Source organism: Rattus norvegicus, chromosome 19, assembly GCF_021556685.1.
Source record: "Rattus norvegicus strain SHRSP/BbbUtx chromosome 19, alternate assembly SHRSP_T2T, whole genome shotgun sequence".
Lineage (NCBI taxonomy): Eukaryota > Metazoa > Chordata > Mammalia > Rodentia > Muridae > Rattus > Rattus norvegicus.
In genome coordinates, this window is record NC_141552.1 from 22,750,629 (window position 1) to 22,769,554 (window position 18,926).

An 18,926-nucleotide genomic window follows, 5' to 3' on the forward strand; every position below is an offset into this window, starting at 1 on the left:
ATCCAATATTTCAGTTTCCTCTGCTAACAGATCACCACATTGTTACCAGGACCATAATGAATGCAATTCTTTCTCCTAAGGAATCTGGTGGCAACTGTTAAATGTTAAGCACAAAGCTTCAGGTTGTACCTATATCACACACCCACATCGCAACCTACCCGACAGGCTATTTCTGGGTGTGATTTCATGCACCTGCACATGATGAGACAGGAGACTTCTTTGGCTACTTACAGGAACTGGTGTGATTTCTCAGTAATCTTTAATGGGTAATATTGCTGACTGAGGAGAATTTGAGGTAGGATGAAACATTTCTGTGCAGGGATTGGGGAGGAAGCACTCATTTAGATACATAGCAACGACTTAGGTTTTTCCAATCAAGCCTAGAGCCAAATTTGGCTTTGGAAGCATGTGGTGCTCAGTGGCTATGCCACAGGGAAGTCTCCTGAAAAGGGCACATCAGCTTTTGCTCAGTACAGGGAGAACATTAGCAGGGAGGCAAAGTCTGTTCTCCGTGACATCAGCAGTCCCTTCGTGGACATTCTATTGTCTCCTAGAGAGACCTTGGAATCCCTGTGATGTCACCAGTATCGTTGTGACAACCAATTCTCTACTTTTTCTCTGAGTGTCCAAAGGATATATCCACAGGCATGTTTGCCCGTCTTCCCAGGAGATTTGGGAGAGTTGATGTTGATAGAGAAGAGTCTAGATTGAAGCAAACGAAACCTAAAGGTAATGATGGAAACAGGACATGGGGAATGTGGAGTAAGTTCTGGGCAGTTTATGTTGAGCTTCCTGTCAGGGGTGAGTGTGGGGGCCTTCAGCTGGCCTTTTTAGTAATGTGCCACAACCACTGGAACATCTCCACAAATATTGAATTCCATGATTATCACAATTCCTGAAAGTCAAGGTTTTCACATCATTAGTTTCTCCATAACCACATGGAGGATATGGCAATGCCTATGCTATTATTGGGTGAACTTCTAGTCTTTATTTTTACAGTGCATTCGGTATGTTAAATTGATATAATAACACCATCAGGAGTCATGGAGGGGATAACTTTTCTGAATTAAACAGGGCATCAATGTACTTCACTTTCATTGCTCCGATAATTCAGTGTCTATCTGACAGTAGTAAGAGGGAGAGAACTGTGCTCCTGGCATGACCTTATATTCTTAGAACTCCTCTGACTACGTCTGGCTGACGGGGCCAATTTTACCTTCATATATTAGAGGTTCTGTGTGGCAGATATTTTTCTATAGAAGCCAAACTATATGCAGCAGGTAGAGAAAGAGCCTGTAACCTATTGGCACTTCTGGGGCATTTGTCATTTCAGTAGGGGTAATTAATAAGTCTGTTGACCATGTCCTCCCCCTACATGACTTTTTAATGCAAAGTTATTGGACTAGAGTAACAGTGTAGGATATCTGAGTATCCCTGATCAATCAAGTCATTGTGGATGCTGAATAGATGATCTGACTTCTGAAACCAGAGGGGTGAGTGTCCTGAAACCAGGTTGTAGCCTGCGTACCTGATAATAATCCTGGAGAAGGCAACTCTCTGGTACTTGTAAGCCTGTGTGGGCGGGCATAGGGAACACCTGGCTGCTTACATCTCTTGGTCTCTATGTAGTAGTGGGGGAACTCTGATCCACTTAGGAGGCCTCTTACACATAGACCAAACTCCTTGCAGTGACACTGGCTTCCAAGCATGTTCTCCTGTTTGGACCTCACTGTGGTCTGTGTATGCTCTATGCATTCGCCCCATGCGGGTTCACTTGTGTTCTTCTACCTACAGAGGCCTGCAGACAGACGTCATCCCCTGAAAATGTCCAAAACAAGGTGCGGGCCAATGAGGAAGAGGAGAGGCTGAATAGAGAACTGGAGCTAACTACCAAGGAGAGAAATGAGCTGACAGATCGCCTCCTTTATGTGACAGGTGGATCCATGAGCAAGAGGTATGCATTGCTCCAAACAAACGACCTTGTTCTAAACCTCATCTCCCATAGAGAGGAGATTCAGAACCTGACCCTTACTGAGGAGTGAGATTGAAAATGGACTCTCTGATTCCACCTGTTGAAAATCTGAACTTGTGATCTGAGTGAAGATTTCAGGGATAAAGTCACTGGAGCATGAGTTCCCAGTGTACAATTGGAAAGCCCTTGACAGGTGGTAGCTTTGCAAGGTTCTAGGTGCTGTGAGTTTGTGGAGAATCTTTGTACTTGCTAGGAAGGTGACTGAACGCTATCATCTCCTGGCAGCAGCCTTAGGTGACAGGTCCCACATTGTTCATATCAATGCTTAAGTAGAAGGCCTGAGGCTCTGGCCTGTTCCTTCTTGTCTCTGTGCCTTACACTCTGAGACAGTAATGGTGCATGCATTTCTCCTGATTCTCATTGTGCTCTTTCCATATTTGTCTCTCTCATTCTCTAAGTCTGTTTACTTTTCTTTTCTTGTGGGTGTGTCCCAGTTTGTGTGTCTGTGTGTGCACAGGTCTGCGTGCATATGCACCACTTTTATATGTTTCTGTGTCCCTCCACCCTTGAAATTTAGGGGTCTGTTTTTTGACCTCAGGATTTACCTGTATAATAGTTTCATGGAGGTGTAAGTGCTTTATTTTGGAAGCCCCTCTTTCAACAGCACAGTTCTTTGCCTGTGTGGTCACATTTGTCTATACATTTGTATGCCTTGGGCAGATTTTAAGTTTGTGGCAATATCTGGCCTCATCTCCAGAATTATGTGTACTGTCTGCCTCTAGAATATTAGTTATTCGGCTTGTAGCATTCCACTTGTCAAAACAGGAAGAATGAAATCAGAGGTTCTGGATTTGTGTGTGTGTGTGTGTGTGTGTGTTTGTGTGTGTGTGTGTGTGTGTGTGTGTGTGTGTGGTTGGGTAATCTCTGTGGCCTAGGCTCTTGACAGCATAACAGGTTTGAATGCAGATCCAGCCCTCCTGATTGAAAAAAGTGAGCCAGGGAACCCTTTATCTGGGTGCTTAGCTTCTGTTGTCCTGGGCACACAATTCCAAGTTTCTGAAGCTGAAGAAGATCCAAATATGTAGAATTCAGAAAGTGTCCTTCCAGGGCTGGGGTAGTAGAGGACACAGCCTGAGTTCATATAATCCTAAGCCTTGATGTTCATTGGGTTCTATCTTTCTGGGGCCAGCCCGTACTTCAGGCCAAATCCATTTTATGAAAACTTGAAGATAAAGGAGAAAGAGGTCATGTCATTACTGCACAACTTAGACACAAAGAACATTGAACATCGTGAGAAATTTCAGGAGCTCAAGAAGGAGATTAAATTCTATCGGTAAGTACTGGTCAGAAGGGCCCATCATTGTGGAATGGCCATGTCTGCCTCTCTTTGTTCTGGACTGGAGAGCCTGCAGCTCTGGGTCTATCTTGTCTGCTGTTTAAATATCACTGTGCCGTGGGTCTTTTGGACTCAGATTCAGTTCCATAAGAGACTGTTACTTATCACCACAGTGTCTATGCATCTTTAGAAGGCTCTGGATAGAACTACACTGATTCAGGGATCAGAGTGTTTTTAGGCCGACCTGGGCCTCTGGGGTCATACCAGGTTTAACAAAACTCAATGTGTGGACCACATGGTTTGCATGACTTCCCTTGGTTCTACTGTCCTCTTGTGGTTATTTGCTGCCTACTAATTGATGCTGTCCCGATGCATTGGGCTCTCATGGGTAGTTGTAGATCCCTTGTTCTTTTGGACAGACATGGACTCTTATTGGTGCTTCGGTCACAGAAACAATTTATTCTTCCCTGGATTGGCCATTTGCTGTTTGTGCAGCAGCCTTACATGTATGGAGATGTATTCTATGAAGTCTTTATGGGTATCTGGGTCCTGGTGGAGTTTGTGGGATTTGGCAGTTGGAATGGGAGGATGAGGCTTCAGGATCTTACTATGCAGAGTGTGTTTCCAGCAACCTGCACAGCCGGCTCCTGATAGACCAGGCATGTATGAAGAAGAAGTTGGTCACATTGAAGCAGGAGAGCAAGGAGGTACAGCGATATTTTTTGAGTTGAACCCGAATGATGAAGACGAACAGGAGAAGACCAGCAACCTCCAGACCCAGCAAAATGTGGTAGGAACAAGCAGCTGAGTCAGATTGACAATGTCTGATACCATTTGCCTATTGGATACACCTTTGCTTCCCCTATCACCTTTCTAATCTCCCCACACCCAATCAGTCACCCACCTCATGTGATAGAGTTATTCATTGCTCTGTCTATGCACAAGTATTCTGGGATGTTAACCACTCCTCAGAAACTGAATTATGGGCAATTATACTTCTCTGCCCTTTTTGAAACTGCAGTCCAGAAATGGTGACAGAGGAATAACATATCACATGACTGCATCTCCCTATCACAGATTGGATGCTATGAAGAGTTTTGAATGAGTTCTTGGTCCTGTGACAAAGGTCATACAGGGGTCATGTGATGGTTGGAAGCACCTTGTAGGGATAAGAACCAAGTGCAAATGGCAAATGAGTCCTGGTCATTGGCTTTGATCTGGGTATCATGTGGCCTTCTCCTTTCTTCCTGCACCCCAATTAGGTCTCTCCCCATTTCCCCATTCTTGGTTTGCACTGGTAGAGTCTGAGGAGCAGCTTGTACTCCCACAGTACTGTGAGGGTTGCTGGTGACTTTCCCCAGCCTGCAGAGATATCAGCGATTTCAGTGAAAAGATCAGTGCTGTCTGTCCACTGTAGCTGAGGGGACAGAAGGCAGCAACTTGACAGCTGGTATGCGTGTCCCCACCAAATCAGTGTCTTAATAGCTGCCTTCTTCTCCCAGGTCTCAGGAACTGCAGGAGACATGGAATAGGACAGATCCCAGGAAGACTGCCCCCTGAAGAGTGAGTTTCTTTCTCAGGAGTTCCCTGCTGACGACAACCTCAACAGTCAAAGACTTTTTTGGGGAGAATATTCTTCTTCTCAGTTAATTTCCTCAATGTATAGAGACCCTAATTTATATATCCGTATGCCAGCCTGTCTCATTGAGGTCTTTCTCCTCTCTCATACCGACAACACCATTTGAGAGACAACTGAGGGACTGCCTTGACATCTCGTGTCCTAGAGGAGAAACAGCACTACAACTGTGTTTCTAAATGTTCATTAAGAAATTGCTGTTAAGAAATGTTTTTGGTTATGATTTTCATTGAAGTTTTCTTTTTGTTATTTCAAAGTTATATATTCTTGTTACTGTTTTTCATTTTTTATACCATTTTAGTTGTTCATTTTATGCCTGTTTTTTGTAAATTGTATTCCTTATGAATAAAAATTGATTTGTAACTCTTGACTCTTAAGACCATCTTATTCAAGGGTCCTTTCCCCTCCTGTAGACTTAGAACTGACAGCTGGATATGGATCTTTGCATGGTCCAGGCAGCATGGGTAAATAGGGAATTCAAAGCCACCAAGGTGTACACAGGGTGATAGTGTCTTTTGTGTGGATAATGTGACTTTTTTATGGACACACACTTTATGATGTAATCACTGCCATACTGTATCCATGCTGTCATGTATTCTGCTCATCCTAGTCTATATCAGTCTACAACACACATTCCTTATTGACTGTGTGCACCAGATATTGAGTAACACACACTCATACTTGTAGAGCTGCAGAAAAAATGACAACTTTCACAAAGGAATATAGAATAATCCTAATCGAGAACCATGTGCCTCAGTTTTTCTTACAATACAGCATTAGTATTAAACCACAGAGATAATGACCAGCAAAGTCATTTTGGGAAATAGGTTTTTATAGGTGCTGTTTCACTTGATCTTTCATATGCTGTGTTTTTTATCGTTGCTGATTATATTTATTTTTATCATTTAACTCAATGGATCTTTTTTTTCAAATGTATGGATGTATGTATGCACTCCTCAGTGCATTTCCCTCATGATCCAAAAGAGGGAATAACAATCCCTGTTGTAGATGATTATTAGGGACCATGTGGTTCATCTGAGAGAGCAGCAGATGCTCTAACCTGGGAGTCATCACCACAGCTCCTGTAGGTAGCTTTTGTCCTTCCAGGGCATGTGCTGTACTAGGTGGATGCCATCATCTCCCATTAAGGAGAGAAATCTCAGGAGATGTGTATGTACAGGTGGTTGAGCGGTGCCTGCTCAATGTGGTAGCCTGCTAGGCATCCACATCGGGCTCTGGTGCCTCCACTGCTCATTGTGCATTCAGGATCATCCTCCAGCATCACTCAGTTTCAATTCTAATCAGATCTTTCACTTACTATCGATGATTATATACATTAAGCACATCTGATAAAATACTGAAGAGACTAGCCTCCTTCTACAGGCCAACTTGGCATAATGAATTCTTTTGATAGAAAGCAAGATAATTATCTTAATCTATGCAGGTCAGGGAGGATCTCAAGAGCATCCATATTGAATGCAGACTACAGCTGTGACCACATGTTTCTTTTGCAGAGCACGTCTGTGCAAGCCCAGAGCTTAGGTGGGACAGTACATGTTTCACCTTTTACATGGAAATCTGTGATTGTATTGAGAAAGTATATGTTCCACGTGACTCATTTCCAATTTATGGAATTAAACTGACTTACTGAGAGTGGAGGAGACTCAGAGAGATAAAGTGAAGAAGAATAATCCAGTATGTCTGCAAACAGATGCTGTCTCATTAGGGCTTTTCAATGCTCAGCAGCTGGAGAAGCAAGGGAGAGGCATTGGTGACTCTCAAGCTTAGGTCCTCTAGTCATTATAAGCTGACCATGACACAAAAAGGGTCATAGGTATCACACTAGAATCTAGTAACTAGATTTAACCAACCTATCACATTAATGCTATGTTTGGTGGTATTTTTTGCTCTCCTAGAACCTGGAAAAGGCTTGGGGTTTTCTAATCGTACTCATAATTTATTATCCTTCCCAACAATGTGTGCTTTGTTCTGTTAATGCTAACAGCGCCATCCAATACCTAGGATATTTTCTACTGACAAGTGTGACATGAGACAAACAGTCCCTGTCATCCCTCACCTGAATAAACTTCCTTAGATGACAGTGTAGTTGGAGGGTCCTTCTTTCCTCTCCAAGATCGAGAAACATTTCCAGTCTTCAGACAAGTGTGTCAGCCATTGTCCAGTGACTGTCTTGAGATGTGCACAATGTCAGCTGAGTGAGGGCAGGGCAGGGCAGGGCAGGGCAGGGGATTGGGGCAGGGCAGGGCAGGGCTGGGCAGGGGATTGGGGCAGGACAGGGTAGGGCAGGGGATTGGGGCAGGGCAGGGCAGGGCAGGGGATTGGGGCAGGGCAGGGCAGGGCATTGGGGCAGGGCAGGGGTTTGGGGCAGGGCACAGCAGGGCAGGGCAGGGCAGGGCAGGGCAGGGGATTGGGGCAGAGTCCATGAGATGTCAGTAGGCAACAGGCCAGCTGGGGCTAGTGTGGGTACAGGGCTTCTAGTGTGGGTGTGAGAGGAGGAAATTAGGAATGGTCAGATTCTGATGCAGCATTTAGGCTGGATGGAGCTTAGACGATCTCAGTGCCATATAGGGACATTGTAGACCCTGATGGGCAGTGTGGGGATGGTAGGGTCCCATATAGTGCTCTCTGCAGGTGTCAGGAGAGCATACAGTGGCTCTGTCAGACTTATGACAATCAGGCAGGCACTGGGTGTAAGTGAGAATCATGGGACAAGCCCTGTGTGCAGCCTGGTTTTGGGACATTCCCAGGTGCCCCATGGACTGCAAATTAAAGGCAAAGGACACAGGGAAGCCAGCAGTTCCCATGCACAGGACATAAATACCTGTAGATCTTTCTAGAATTTCCATAGACTATCTGTCACTAGTCCTCATTATAGAAGGCACCAACATTCGGCCCTCCACTTCAACTTGGTGAGACAGCTATTCTAACTCCAGCAGGAAGGCCTCAGGGAAGACAGTAAGAACTCGCAGGTGACCCCTTTTACTATTGAAACAGGGTCTTCCTATGGAGACCAGAGTGGCTGTAGGATCCTAATGCTCTTGCCTCACAGTGACTAGAATTCCAATCCACCCTCAAGAGCAGTTGATTCATCACTAGATCAGACTAAGGACATGTGAGGCCCCAGGTTGCTAGGATTACCAGGGTCCTAGTAAGTTTCTCCAGCCTAAATTACAACCTGAGTCAGTGCTGCTATTTGGGACACCGCCTGATGCCCAGTGACATCACACCTTGGAACTCTTTGTCAAACATAAGCTGTTATGGGAATGAAGTAGCCACACAATAAACACTGGCTGGGTATTTCTCGGTCAAGAATCCCCTGTTGGAAATGCCTTGGACGGCAAAATTTTAAATTCTAGATCCTTCTGGCTTTTAGAAGATTTATAAATACAAAAAAAGAAAGATGGGTATAGTAATTTAAGCCTGTGATCCCAGTCATGGGAAACTGAGTCAGAGTGATGGAAGACTGTAAGTTCCAGGCCAACCTGTGTTTCAAGAAAAAAAAAAGCATGGTGAAGATTCCACTCAAGTGGAAACCAAAAGGGTTTCACATGGAGCCTGCCATCCACTGGTCAGCACTCCCATCACCACAGCCACAGGGAGACACTGGAAAACATTTCCCACTGTCTCTCTTTGGGATGCAATCCACCCCATGATTCTATGTGAGGAATCCCCAAAAGGTTGCATCATGTGAGGGACCTAGAAAGTTCCAGGATTGGGAGAATTTAGGAGTTTATAATTAGGGATGATCTACAGCTGTGGCAAAGCCTTTTCCCAGCACATGGCAGCCCCAGGTTTGTCCCCAACAGTAAAAATAAAATCCCCCAAAATAATTCAAACAAAATGTCCTGAAGCCTGCGCCCTGACCAGTCTCCTCAAAAGTGCGCAGGAACCTGGGTACACATTTAGGACCCAGCACGGCCTCTGTGACCCGTGAGAAGGGATCTAATATGGGAATTAGTACAGTATGACTTATCCTTGTGGATACCTTTGGTGACAATAACCACCTGACCCCTGAAAACCCATCTACCTGGGGGGCTCAGCACTCATGTCACCCAAAAAGCCCAGATCCTAGGGCCAGCATGGGCAGGTGCTGAAGAAAGATTGTCTCTAGTGAACATCAGTTGCTGCTCCTGACGTGACTCTATCCTCAGGAGACAATGTCACCCCAGAAAGTGTGGGTGTCAATGGCTCTTCCCGGGCCAAGGCTAGGATACTGCTTAAGTTCCACAATGCACAGCAGTGCTCACTCTAGAGCTAAATGTTCTACAGCTGAAAGGGGTGGGTGCTCTGCTGGCCATGCCCCTCCCCTGCAGTATTTAGTGCACTCAGAGTGGTGCTTCAGATGTGAGGGACTTCTTGAGGCTACTCCCATGGAGAATGGCAGATTCATCAGAACGGGGCACAGGGTGAGTTCAGAGCACAGCTGGGAGGAATTTAGGGATGCCAAGCCATGACTAAGACCAGATCCTGGGCTGACAGGCAGTTGAGCTGGAGAACTGGCATCCAAAGTGTGCCTGCCTGAATTCCTCTTAGACCAAAAGCCCTGGATCTGAGCTACTTTGGTGCATGCTCCTAAGTGGGGTCCCAGACACAGCTCAGAATTGGGGCTGTGCATGGACTTTGGTGCTGGCAGCAGGTGGCTTAGCCATAAAGTGCCGAGCTTTACCATCTGTGCCCACTCAAATTCCTCTGTTTCATTTTAGGTGTGTTTGGTATAGTTTTGAGACAGGGTATCTTGTAGCAGCCCAACTCGCTTTGAGCAACAATGTAACATAAAAATAACCTTGAATTCAAGATCCTCCAACCCCTCTGTCCCATGTCCTGGAATTAAGACCTCCAGCTGTGACCATTTTACTGCAGCATAGGATCCATCTGTGTTAGAGTGAGCTTTGGAAATACTGGAGCTCCGACTGTTCCTTAGAATTCAGGTTTCCTTAATTCTTAGCAGGAGTTTTGTGATGATGGGGATGACAGAGTCAGGAGTTACACTGGGAGAGGTAACAGTCCTGGCAGCCCTGAGTGCTCAGTGAAAGTCAAGACAGAAGCCTGCTGATTAGCACCTGAGTGAAAGTGGGAGGATTCAGAGTTCAAGAACAGACTCAGTTACATACCTAAGACCATATTGCAACATTTTTGTTTCATTTTTGGCTTGTTTTCTTTGAGACAAGGTGTTAATTTATAGCCCTGGCTGTCCTGGAACTCCCAATGCCTCTGCCTCCCAACGGACGGAATTAAAGGCATGTGCCAACATGCACTGCCACTAATTAATTTTTAATTAAACATGCTGGCACAATCCAGTAATCCCAGTGCTTAAGAGGCCGAGGCAGGCAGATATCTGGCTTCCTGACAAGTCTGATCTACAGAGAGCATGTCAGAATAGCCAGGGCCAAACAGAGAAACCCTGTCTCAAAAAACAAACAACAAAATGAATTTGTTTTAAAGAAGAGAGGAACGATTTAACAGAGAATTAGAGGCCAAGATCCAAATGATATTGGGTAGTACAGAGCCTAGCTTCTGAGATGAAACTGGACACTATGGGGTTAGGGTGGGGATTCTCATCTTGGACTGGGAGACAGAGGGTGACTTCAGGCATGGAAGGTTCAGTCAGTCATTAGTCAGGATTCTCAATCAAGAGGGTGTTGTAAGTTCCAAAATGTGTGAGCAGTGTTCTGCATGAGAGTAGAAGAACCCGCCTACCTATACAAAACAGCCAATGAAGAGTAATCACAAGCATACATCTGGAGGTCCACAAGAGGTTAACGTCCACCTTAGTGTGGATTCTTCAGAGCACAGGTGGAGAGGAGTAGAAGAGCTGATGGTGGCTGAGGCAGGAGAGGAGTTCGGGTGTGAATTTGAGCCAGTAAAGGAGCTTGTAGGTTGGGCAGAGCAATGAGAGGTCTAACAGCATAGCTGTTGAGATCCTTCAGATTAATTTGTCTTAAGAGCCTCATGCCATAGCCAAGGACAGGAGTAGATCTGACTATTGGGTGGCTGGGCTCATATAGCCCAACAGGTTTGTCCTTGCATCTGTGGGATTCCAAGTCTCTCCCTTTAGACACAGCCATGGAGAAGGTGTAGCAGTGAAGGTGCAGATGGCTTTGCAATGCTTGGCTTATGGTGTTGAGTACTTCATGCTCCACAGAGCTAGGGAATGTCCTAGAAGCCAGGGAGGCTGAGCATGAGGAAGACAGGTCTCTGGGAGAGAGAAATGATAACCAAAGTCACTAAGAACTTCCTGAATCACAGTGTCTGTTAACCATATATTTTATTTACTTATTTTTATGGGCCTGAGTGCTTCACCTAATAAATGCTTGTGCACCATGTGGTATGTGTGGTGCCCGTGAAGTCCAGACTGATTCCCTAGAATTGCAATTACAGGTTAATAGGAGCCACCATGTGGACACTGGGAACTGAACCTTGGTCTTCTGCTCTTAGCCACTAAACCAACCATCTCTTCAGCACCACCCCCCAATTGTATAGTCATTAAGATTTAACCATTTTGCCTTCAGTATTTGAATTAATACAGATGTGACAAGAGTTATAGTTAACATGGTGGTTCAGGTATAGACAGGCAGGCATCTCATTGTATACAAAATATGAATCCTTCCTTCCTTCCTTTCTTTCTATCTTTCTTTCTTTCTTTCTTTCTTTCTTTCTTTCTTTCTCTTTTTGATTTACTCTTGGAGACAGTGTTGTTTTTTGTGTAGCTGACCTGGAATTAGCTCTGTAGAGGAAGCTGTCCTGGAATTCAGAAATCTGTCTGCCTCTGCCTCCCAAGTGTTAGGATCAAAGGCCTGTGCCACACCACCACACATCCTTCTGTTTAAAGGAAAAATGTAGTCTTACAGGTCAGCATGAGTTTAGCCCCGGTATAGACATTTTCCTAGGCCTTAGGAGCTGTAGAGTTCATGAAGGATTTGCTGCCTTCCCCTTTAGCCTGGCTAACTATGAGAGCTGCACACCCATGGGTGTTTGCTTCACAAGAGTCTGGAGGATGAGGGTCACAGGCTGAGGTAACTGTGTAGAGCAAAGGATGCTTGGTGAAGGTCAAGTGGGTAAAATGCTGAAATGCTGAGAGAAGAGGCCTATGGTAGGCGCCTCCTACACCTGAGACTTCCAACCCAGAAAAGCAGGGGGTAGAGAGTGAGGATGCACAGTGCACACAGGTCAGGAAAAAGCCATGTTCCTGAAGCCTCCATGAGTGGTGGACAGGCTCTAGGGCACCATGAGGGACCTCAGGAGCTTCTGCACTTTGTAGAATTACAGGGTTATATGTTTCACATGCCCATGATTTGCCCCCTGCAGCAGGGAGAAGCCAACACCAGAAACCTCCAGCTCCCAGCCCTGCTTTTGCCATGTAGGTTTATCCAGAAAGAGGTTGGAAGTACCTGGACATGGAGTCTCAGGTGGTTGTGAGCCACCTGACCTTGGTGCTGGAGACTGAACCCAAGTCTTCTGCAAGAGCAGCAAAGACCTGTGCGCTGCCTGGCCCAGCCAGGGCTGTGAAATGGGATTTATTTTCATGCTGAACAAGCCCAACAACAGTTTAGGTCCCTAGAAGCCACGTAAACCTGGATGCAGTAGTGTCTGTCATCCTGCCCTTCCTACTGGGAAATATGAACCTAAAGTGGACAGTCTCTAGGATTAGGGGGAAGGGCTAGCCTAGCAATCACAGCCATGGATGAGAGGTAGGTGAGGACCTGTGCTCAGTTTGTCTCTGACCTTTACACAGGCACACACACACCTGTACTCACAGAAACGCCATACAGACATAGGTGAAAAAGGAAATAAAAACAAACAACATTGAAAATACAGTATACTGGGGCTGGAGGGATGGCTCAGTGGTTAAGACCACTGACTGCTCTTCCAGAGGATCTGAGTTCAATCCCCAGCAACCACACATTGTGTCTCATAACCATTTCTACTCTCATATACTACCCTTTACTGTTGTGTCTGAAAACAGGGACAGCGTACTCAGATGGACAAAATAATTAGTTTTTTAAAATCCTTTTCTTAAAAAAAAAAAAACTCTTCTGTGACACATGATCATTGTGTGATTCCAAATGTCGCTAAGTCAGTAAAGTCCTATTGCTACATGGTGCACCAGTTGTGTCAGCCTTGGTAGTAGAATGACACAGTTGAAAATTTGCTGGTCACAGTGACCAGGCAGCCTAGAAAGCTAACCATGTGCAGAGAAGGCTGTGCTGTGTCCTAGTCCTCTACCCACACTGCCCCTCATCCCTACGAACATAGCACAAAGAACAGATGAGGAATGTTCCAGGATTCTTTCCTCTTTGATTGCCTTACTAACCTAGCCCTGTGCTACATGTAACCTTGTCACATCCTCTGTCCCATCCCTAAGCCCTCATACCTGTCAGATAAGACAGGGATCTTGCTTTGGGGGGAAGCTCTGGTCCCTCTCTGTCCTAACAGGCTCTGAGCCATCGCTGAAAGAGAGTCCTCTGAGGACTGAGGGACATCCATAGCCAGTGCTCTGACTTCCAGGAAGGTTTGAGGAAGGTGGTCCTCTTCTTGTGGTGCCTCTAGTAGGAGCAGCCCACACTTGGGCCCAGCTCCCACTGTCAGAAAAAGGAGGGTGGCTCTGGTCTTTGCACAGCTCTCTAGCTGAATGAACAGTGCATCTCTCCTCTCTCTCTTGCAGGAAGTCTCCAGTCTCTGGTGCAGGTGCTGTTCCCAAGACAAAGGAAAGGAAAGTGCTAAGTGAGGGTTCCCGGGATCCTTTAAAACATTATCTGCATTGTCTTCATTAATGTTTCTGTTTAATTTTTTATTCCATGTGTATTGATCTCCTTGTAGGGGTGTGCATGCCAAAGCATGAGTGTTGAAGGTGGAGGAAAAGCCATGGGAGTCACTTTATCCTACTGTGCGGGGTCCCAGGCTCTGAACTGGGTCATTGAGCTTCTTTACAAAGAGCTTTCATGCTGAATTTCTTGCTGACTCTGATTTCAGGGAGAGTATCTCATACAGCCCAGACTGGCCAGTAAACTACTGATCATCCTACCTCAAGCATTACCATCTAGTTCATGAAAGGTTGAGTTATTGACATGAGGAACTGGGGATGGGCAGAGGTGCATGACTGAGGCTATCTCTGCTCAGTGGCATGCCTTTGGGGACAGATAGTTTTCATCACTGAGCTGTCATTTGAGTGCAGTGCTCCTCTGGAGAGAAGGAGTCTCTTTTGCCAGGGCATCAGGCTCTCCAGACAGGACTTGAAGGTGGAGGTCTGGAGGCCAGGCCTGCATTCCTCTTCAGAAGCTTCATTTACCACTCTGGACAGTGCTATAGCACAGGGTCACATATCCAGTTCCACCCTGAGACCTGCTGAGTCACATGCAGTTTGTGCTGAGAAGCAAACTGGGGTCTCCTGCAAGGGCAGTGTGTGCCTCTCAACCACTTACTCATGCTTTCCTTAATTGTACACTCGAAGTGGGGCGGGCATGACACATGTTGGGGTCAAATACAAATCAAGGGAGTTTTTTTCTCTTTTTGTATCAGAGAGGGCCTAAGGATCAAACTCAAGCCCTCAGGATTGACAGTGATGCCTGGACCTGGTGAGTTCAGGGTAGGGGATGAGGGTTTAGTCCTAGGGATGGAGCCCAGGACCTCACATACGCTAGGCAAGTGCCTAATCACTGAGCTACATCCCCAGCAGATGTTGGTTGCAAGAGAACTTGGGCCCTCACCATGCCAAAGGAGCACTCTATCACTAAGTGGCCCCAGCCTGGTAGTCTTGTTTGTAACCTCTGCTGTGTTTGCATGCTGCCTGAGCTTATTAATATAGCCACATCCTCAGGGTGACAAAAACTTCATGGAGACTCCCACTGTCAGATACCTGAAGACAGGTTTCAAAGAGAACAGGTAACCAGTGCAGAAGTCTCAGAGTGTTCGTGTGAAGTACATGGAATATAAGTCCCAGATGACAGAATGCTCAGAACACTGGTGTCCCCACTCTTGGAAGTAACCAGGGCCACAGATCCCAGTCTTTCATCACACCTGAAGACCCCTAGCTGGCATGGTGGCACATACTTCTCATCCCAGCACTTGGGAGGCTTAGTCAGGAGAATCTCCTGAGAACAGGAGTAGGAGGACAGCCTGGCCAACCCATCAGGTGTTACCTGCAGGTCTAGTTCCAGACATAATCCTAGCATGCAGTCATCCCCGGCCATGCAGGGAAAGCATCATGGCACACCAGGAAGCCAGTGAGGCCCATGTTGCTTGACTGGGCAGCTACTTGTTAGCCATAAGGACTAGGGCTCAGAGTGCCCAGAGGCTGTGAGACTGAGGGTTTCAAGGACCCAGCAGCAGGCCAGATGGTCTCAGCCTGGACTCGATACTGAAGAAGGAAGGAGCCCTGAGTCCTGGGCCAAAGCTGTTAGTAGCCCCATGACCTGGGCTGCTGGTGGCTGCTGGGGTCAGGAGCAGTGTCTTGGTGGGTCCTGCTGTGGTGAGAGAGAGCAGCAGAACTTCTGGAGGACAGAGAGGGAGCAAAATAGAACAGGAATCCAGTGTAGAGATCTTAGAGTGTTTGTGTGAAGCAGAGCTAGGAAGTGGGTTGCAGGGGCAGGGGAGCAGCAGGCTGTTCCTGTAGAGATGAGTCCAGCAGCATGGGGTGGGAGAGTATCTCAGGGGAGTGGCTCCTGTCCTTCCAGGACAGTCTCCATCAGAGACTGAAGGGCTGGGCCTGAGAGGCTAGGGGAATTAGGGATGAGGGAGAGACTGGAGAGATGTGGGAAACGGATGCACCTAGGAGTGAAGCAGGGCCCCCAATGTGGGATGGCTGAGGCCCGACAGAGTTGGATGTTGCTGATCCTACATTAGGCCAGGCCAGAGGGCCCAAGCTCCAGCAGCCAGAAAGGAAGCCAAAGTGTCTGAGGAGGCCTGCATCAGATTGCTGCATCTCATGAGGGTCCCACCAGTGGCCAAGGCAGGATTTGTTGAAAGCAAGGTTGTGTGTATAATTGTTCTCACCTCAGAAGGGAATAGGTGGCCATGGCTCTCACAGGTACTGAGGGTGCAGGGACAGGAGACCTATGGACTGACCTTACTGCCACAGGGCGGCTGAAGGCTCTTGCTGCCTTCAGTTAGTTGTTATATTAACCTGGTAGCTTCATTTCTTGAGAAGCTTGGGTGGATGAGGTGTAGCAGATCAAGGTCCAGCTGTGAGGAGGGATCCAGAGTGTTCCATGGTTGGCAAACAGGTTCTGAGATCTGGCCTGTGCACTCAGGCCAGTGTAACTGTTTGTCTTAGCTGCAGGCTCAAGAGGGTTGAACTGTCCCAGGATCAAACACTACATGTGCCCTGTGTTTTCCAAGCTTTCTCATGGTTGCAAGCGCTGGGCGATCTCACATGGACTTTTCCATCATTCCCTGAGCTCTAGGTGACTCGGATGGATCATGGAGATATCTCTAAGCCTATGCCAGCACAGCAGTGACATCATGGCAGTGTCCTCTAGGGTTCCAGGACTGGATCTTTTTTTTTTTTTCTCTCTCTGCTGATACAAGGAATAAGACATCCTATAAAACAAGGCCAAGCCTTCCTAGAGTTGAAGCCCAGAACACACAAGACTCCCCCATGGATGGGCCCATCCAAGAAGGTGTGGGATGTTTTGTGGCTTAGGTTGTTTCACGGTGAGTATGAAGTGTCTAAGACGCATACATGTAGCTGCTTGGGAGCTGCGGAGGTCATGGGACGCCCTAGATCTGATTCTGCAGATGACTGTGAACATCCATGTGCTGGAAACTGAACTCTGGTCCTCAATCACTGAGCCATCCCACTGGCCCCTGGCTGTCCCTTCCTAGAATGTTTCTGTATTTCCTCCTACTTGATGCCTTGATGCTGGCTCCTAGCCCAATGGCCTTATATACAAGATGAATTCTATAAATGTCTTATAAACACTAAGTATCCTGTGAAGGGTACTAATGCCCTGTTCATAACAGGAAGGCTGAGGAATCCAGTCTGCAACAAAGAGAAGGCTGGGTGCTTTTCCTGTCATTCAGCATGAAGGGCCAGTCATGTTTTCATTGTAGCGTCCTGGTTATGCTATGGGTCTTCCTGGTGCAGCAGTCCTGTTCTGTGACAAACGATGTGTCTCCTGCAGGAGGAAGAGTGGTCGAGTCACAGTACCTGCAATTTGACAAGAAAACGAAAAAGGTGATGAAGTCCTTGACTCCCAGAACCACAGGAAGTGGGTTAGGTGGAGGGCAAGTAGGGAGACAGCTGAATCCTGAAGGAAACTGTTGGGACCTTTGCCAGGTGCCTCTGTGACATCCAGACTTGGACACAGGGATGAGTCTGGGTAGTCTAACATCAGCATATATCAGTCTCCATGGTCTACGCCCCCTGCACCTCCTCACTGCTCCTCTGGCTTTGGAGACCTCAATTTTGCCAAGCCTTTTCTTCAGGACCATCCCCTCAATCATCCAGGTGGCTCCTAAGAGACAAGCAGTGACAGCAGACATTTGGTATGGATCACAGGCGAAATTGTCATGGGGCTTTGTGCCATCCTACCCAGAATGCTGTGAAAGGCCCCACTTTGGTGGTCACTTCTGGAATGCCCTGTGTGATAGTTTCAGCTGTGAATAACAAGGCTAGCAGTTTCTACTGCTGCCCACACAGGCCTCCAGCACCCTGAAAGCTGCAGTGCTCACCTAGAAGGGAAGCACATTCAGGACAGGGAGAGCCCTGAGGAGCTCAGTCAACTTCCTGGTCATCCCTGCAGAGACACCTCACCCCTGCAGTGTGGTCATCCCCGCAGTGACACCTAACCCCTGCAGTGTGTGGTCATCCCCGCAGTGACACCTCACCCCTGCAGTGTGTGGTCATCCCCGCAATGACACCACACCCCTGCAGTGTGTGGTCATCCCCGCAGTGACTCCTCACGCCTGCAGTGTGTGGTCATCCCTGCAGTGACACCTCACCCCTGCAGTGTGTGGTCATCCCCGCAGTGACTCCTCACCCCTGCAGTGTGTGGTCATCCCTGCAGTGATGCCTCACCCCTGCAGTGTGTGGTCATCCGCGCAGTGACACCTCACCCCTGCAGTGTGTGGTCATCCGCGCAGTGACACCTCACCCCTGCAGTGTGTGGTCATCCCTGCAGTGACTCCTCACCCCTGCAGTGTGTGGTCATCCCTGCAGTGACGCCTCACCCCTGCAGTGTGTGGTCATCCCTGCAGTGACTCCTCACCCCTGCAGTGTGTGGTCATCCCTGCAGTGACATCTCACCCCTGCAGTGTGTGGTCATTCCTGCAGTGATGCCTCACCCCTGCAGTGTGTGGTCATCCTCGCAGTGACACCTCACCCCTGCAGTGTGTGGTCATTCCTGCCGTGACTCCTCACCCCTGCACTGTGTGGTCATCCCTGCAGTGATGCCTCACCCCTGCAGTGCAGACCTTTGGACCTGTGGCCTTCAGGTTCCGGATTATCTGTTAAACTCAGTTCATAATCAGAATGTTTTGTGTTCAGCCTCTGCCTGGACTGTACTCCAAGAAGAGTTCAAGGGTTTCTGTGGCAACATCTAGCGATCAAGCCTTAGCAAAAGGATTCCCACATCACCCTGCAGGCAGATTCCCATAGTCATCCCTAGTCCATTTAAGCTGCTGCTGAAGATGCCTTGAAGGCATAGCCACAGCGACCCTGTGTGTTCAGAGGTGATGTTTTCATTCAGGAACCTGATGCTGAGTCTTCTCCTAACCCAGCAGGCGGTCCCTGCATCAGGCTGGAGTCTTGAGTTTCTGTGTTGTCCTGATAACACCTGCTGTGTTCTCCTGGGGCAGAATGGATCTCAGAAGGTCTGGGCCAGTTTCACTGGTTGAGGATTCCTGCAAGGCCTCATCTCCAATTCCTGAGGGAAGGTGTAGGTTAGGAGAACGCCTGGATTTGAAATTCAGTGTTTTCAGATTTCAGGATTGGATGAGGGGAACTCAGCGTGTGCATGTATCCA

The 18,926-nt window shown here is 47.4% G+C and overlaps 2 protein-coding genes across 4 annotated transcripts in view; one reads left to right on the forward strand and one right to left on the reverse strand.

Annotated features, from left to right (window-relative positions):
- Positions 1-18,926, reverse strand: part of LOC147999107 (uncharacterized) — a 924,037-nt gene that overhangs the window by 782,576 nt on the left and 122,535 nt on the right. The gene's annotated exons all lie outside the window — the stretch shown is intronic.
- LOC147999138 (disks large homolog 5-like) lies at positions 648-4,094 on the forward strand. The gene is made up of 4 exons (XM_087595405.1): positions 648-729; positions 1,795-1,954; positions 3,162-3,305; positions 3,937-4,094. The coding sequence occupies exons 1-4, from the start codon at positions 648-650 to the stop codon at positions 4,037-4,039; spliced, it is 489 nt and encodes a 162-aa protein (XP_087451531.1). The 3' UTR covers positions 4,040-4,094.

Coding starts and splice junctions, on each gene's coding strand:
- LOC147999138 (XM_087595405.1), top strand. CDS start 648: ATGTTTGCCCGTCTTCCCAGGAGATTTGGGAGAGTTGATGTTGATAGA. Junction 730..1,794: donor GAAGCAAACGAAACCTAAAG/GTAATGATGGAA, acceptor TTCTACCTACAG/AGGCCTGCAGACAGACGTCA. Junction 3,306..3,936: donor AAGGAGATTAAATTCTATCG/GTAAGTACTGGT, acceptor GTGTGTTTCCAG/CAACCTGCACAGCCGGCTCC.